This window comes from Vombatus ursinus, unplaced genomic scaffold (assembly GCF_900497805.2).
Source record: "Vombatus ursinus unplaced genomic scaffold, bare-nosed wombat genome assembly UNPS02014825.1, whole genome shotgun sequence".
Lineage (NCBI taxonomy): Eukaryota > Metazoa > Chordata > Mammalia > Diprotodontia > Vombatidae > Vombatus > Vombatus ursinus.
This window is the reverse complement of record NW_020954603.1, coordinates 5,623,678-5,627,042: the sequence shown is the minus strand read 5'-3', so window position 1 is coordinate 5,627,042 and position 3,365 is coordinate 5,623,678. Positions and strand designations below refer to the sequence as shown.

At 49.2% G+C, this 3,365-nt stretch overlaps 1 protein-coding gene across 1 annotated transcript in view; it reads left to right on the top strand.

Moving 5' to 3' along the window:
- Positions 1–3,171: 3,171 nt before the first annotated feature.
- TXNDC12 (thioredoxin domain containing 12) overlaps positions 3,172–3,365 on the top strand; it is a 20,118-nt gene continuing 19,924 nt past the window's right edge. The window contains exon 1 of the mRNA XM_027838186.1: positions 3,172–3,301. Coding sequence (XP_027693987.1) covers positions 3,187–3,301 — 115 coding nt within the window. The 5' untranslated portion in view covers positions 3,172–3,186. The remainder of the gene's footprint in view (positions 3,302–3,365) is intronic.

Genomic DNA, 3,365 nt, shown 5'->3' with positions numbered 1-3,365 from the left:
TAACAAGTAGCCCAAATAGCCTAGTTCATCCCCCAAACCCCAAAATAGGTCAATTCAATTCAACCAATATGTATTTTATAGAAGAGGAAACCAAGGCTCAGAAAAAGTAAGAAAAATGACTCACCCAAGGAGGCACAGCTAGAAAGTAGCCGAGCTTATCCCAAAGAGATCATAAAAATGGGAAAAGGACCCAATGTGGAAAAATATTTATAGCAGCTCTTTTTTGTGGTGGCAAAGAATTGGAAATTGAGGAAAAGCCCATCAGTTGGGGAATGGCTGAACAAGGTGTGGTATATGAGTGTAATGGAATACTATTGTGCTATAAGAAATGATGAGCAGGCAGAATTAAAAAAAAAAAAAACTTGGAAAGATTTACATGAACTGATGCAGAGTGAAATGAACAAAACCAGGAAAACATTGTACTCAGTAACAGCCACATTATGGGATGACTGACTTTAATAGACTTGACTCTTCACAGCAACGCAAGGATCTAAGACAACTACAAAAGATCCATGATGGAAATGACTATCCACACCCAGAGAAAGAACCATGGAGTCTGAATGCAGATGGAAGCAGACTATTTGCTCTCCTTTTCCTTTGTTGTTTTGTTTTGTTGCTTCATTCTTGTGGATCCTCTCATTAGTTCTAATTGTTCTTTACATCATGACTAATGGGAAAATATGCTTAACATGAATGTATATGTAGAGCCTATGTCGGATTGTTCACCATGGGGGGAGGGGGAGAGAAATGGGAGGAGGAGAAAATTTAAAACTGAAAATCTTATGGAAGTGAATGTTGAAAACTTAAAAAAAAAAAGTAGAAAGTAGTGGAGCTGGGATAAGAACCCAGATGTCCAACCTCAGTTCAGTTGATCAGTTGGGCTTTCCATGAGCCCCAGGGCTTTCCATGCACTTCCTGTCTCTTAGTGTTGCTGTTAGGAAAGGCACTTTGTGTACCTCAAAATGGGAGTTGTTATAAGTATTATCATCCATCCTCCCAGGCAGATGCTAGATGTCCTTGTTAATATACGTGGGGGTGGAGGCGAGGGTCTGTATGGCAGGGAGGGTGTGTGGGAAAAGAATTGGCAGAACGATGATGGAACGAAAACTGTGATTTAGATTGGGATACCCTGAAGACAAGGGGAGACAGATTTTCACAGCCACAGCCCAGGGTGAAGGCTCATTCCCACTGGGGTGAGGAGAATTATTGCCCCAAACTGGTTTGTTCAGTCTCATTTAGTGACTCAAGGAGTTGACCAGAGCCTAGAATCTGGTTTGCAAGGGAAGGGAGGTGGGGTGAAGGGCAGGCTGAGAGAAGACAGTATACCAGTAAAGCGAAGCAAGACCAAATGATTGAATGTATGTTAACGTGCTGTATAAACAAGAACTCCACTCTGTTTCACCTCCCTGTGACTCAGTTTCCTCATCTGTAAAATGAGAATTATAACCATGGCACCTTCCTCACAGAGCTGTTATAAGACCCAAAGGAGAAATTACATGTAAAGGGCATTGTAAACCTTCAATTTTGTTGTTTTTGTTGTTCAGTTTTTTTTTTCCAGTCATGTCCAACTTTCTGTGACCCCACTTGGGGTTTTCTTGGCAGAGATACTGGAGTGGTTTGCCATTTCCTTCCCCAGCTCATTTTACAGATGAGGAAACTGAGGCAAACAGGGTGAAGTGATTTGCCCAGGGTGTCTGAGGGCAGATTTGAACTCAGGATGTTGAGTCTTCCTGACCCCAGGCCTGGCACTGTGCTACGTAGCTGCCCCCATGCCATACCTCGGGTCTTCCTTGTGCCAATTTGCCTTTGAAGGGAGTTCCCCAACCCAGTAACAAATTATCCCTTTCAGGTTTAAGGAGTTTAAAGTGTAATGGGGGTGACCAGGGGAGGCTGGGGTTTAGCCCAGGCTTAGTGGAAAGGGGGCTGGCCTTGGAGTCAGGAAGACCAGGGTTCAATGACAACAGCCTCTGACACAGATTGGCTCGGTGACCCTGGACACATAACACGCTCTGTCAGTGCCCCAGGGGATCTTTCCAAGACTGTAAGTTATAGGTGATTTGAAGTCCAGCATGGCTGAAGGGACTCCTCTCTACCATTTCCTTTGATTCTGAGGCAAGCCCATCTGCTCTGGACCTCAGCTTCTCCTCTGCACAGCAACCCACATGTGTCAGAACTGGAAGGCACCCAAGCTAATCCAACCTCCTCATTGGACAGAGGAGGAAGCTGAGGCCTGAGTGGAAATGGCTTGCTCAGTGTCCCAGAGCGGACCAGAGCCAGCCCTGGAGAACCTGTCCCGGCCAGCTTGAAGATGCTTTGCAGCTGGGGAAGTATTTATAGAGTTACTCTTTATTTCATTGTATATAGTGTCTACAATAAGATGTTGCATATATTTGTTTTACTGTTCTCTCCCTCCTTAGATTGTAAGCCCCTTGGGGCAGGGACTATCTTTTGCCTCTTCTTTGTATCCCTATTGCGTAGCACAGTGCCTGGCAAATTGTAGGCGCCTTCCCTGGTTTTTTGAGTCGGTTTGCCATTTCTTTCTCCAGCTCATTTTACACACAAGGAAACTGAGGCAAACAGGGTGAAGTGACTGGCTCAGGGTCACACAGCTAGGAAGTTCCTGAGGTCACATTTGAACTCAGGAAGATAAGTCTTCTGACTCCAGGCCTTATTCTATGCCCTATGGGTAAGTGCTTAATAAGTGTTTATTGATTGATAGATATACTCTCCCCCCATGGCCCCACCACCCCGGGTGCCTTCCAGCAGCATCTCCTCCGCTACAGGCTACAAAGACGAGGCACGGTGGAATGTAAACTCTTAGAGGGCAGGGGTTGTCTCATATTTCTTTTGGCACGCGCACTCTGGGCGCTCAGTAAGCGCCAGAGGAAACAACAAAGAACCCGTGGTATCAGGAGTAAAGGGGGACCTAGAGGGACAGAGGCCTCCCGGGGCCTGACTGCACGTGCCAAGCGCCTGGACCAGGCCCCGCCCCCGGCCCAGGTCCCGCCCCCGCCCAGGCCCCGCCCCCGCCCAGGCCCCGCCCCGGACGCGGCTTTCTGCTCCTTTAAGAGCCCAGACCGCGGGCACCGCCCACATCCGTCCGACTTCACTTCCTTCGCGGTGGAGAAGCGGGTAGACGGCGAGGAGGGGTTGAAGAGGAGGCGGCCCGCGCCCCCAGCCCCAGCCATGGGCCCCCCGCTAGCGCTCCTGGGCGCCGGCCCCGCGCACCTCGCCCTGGGCTGCTGCTGCTGCCTGCTGCTCTTCGTCGCCTCTGCCTCGGCGGCTGAAGGGCTCGGAAGGGGTCAGACTGCCTGCCCTCCCCCTGCCCCATCCCCCCACCATGCTGGAGCCCCCTGCACCCCTTC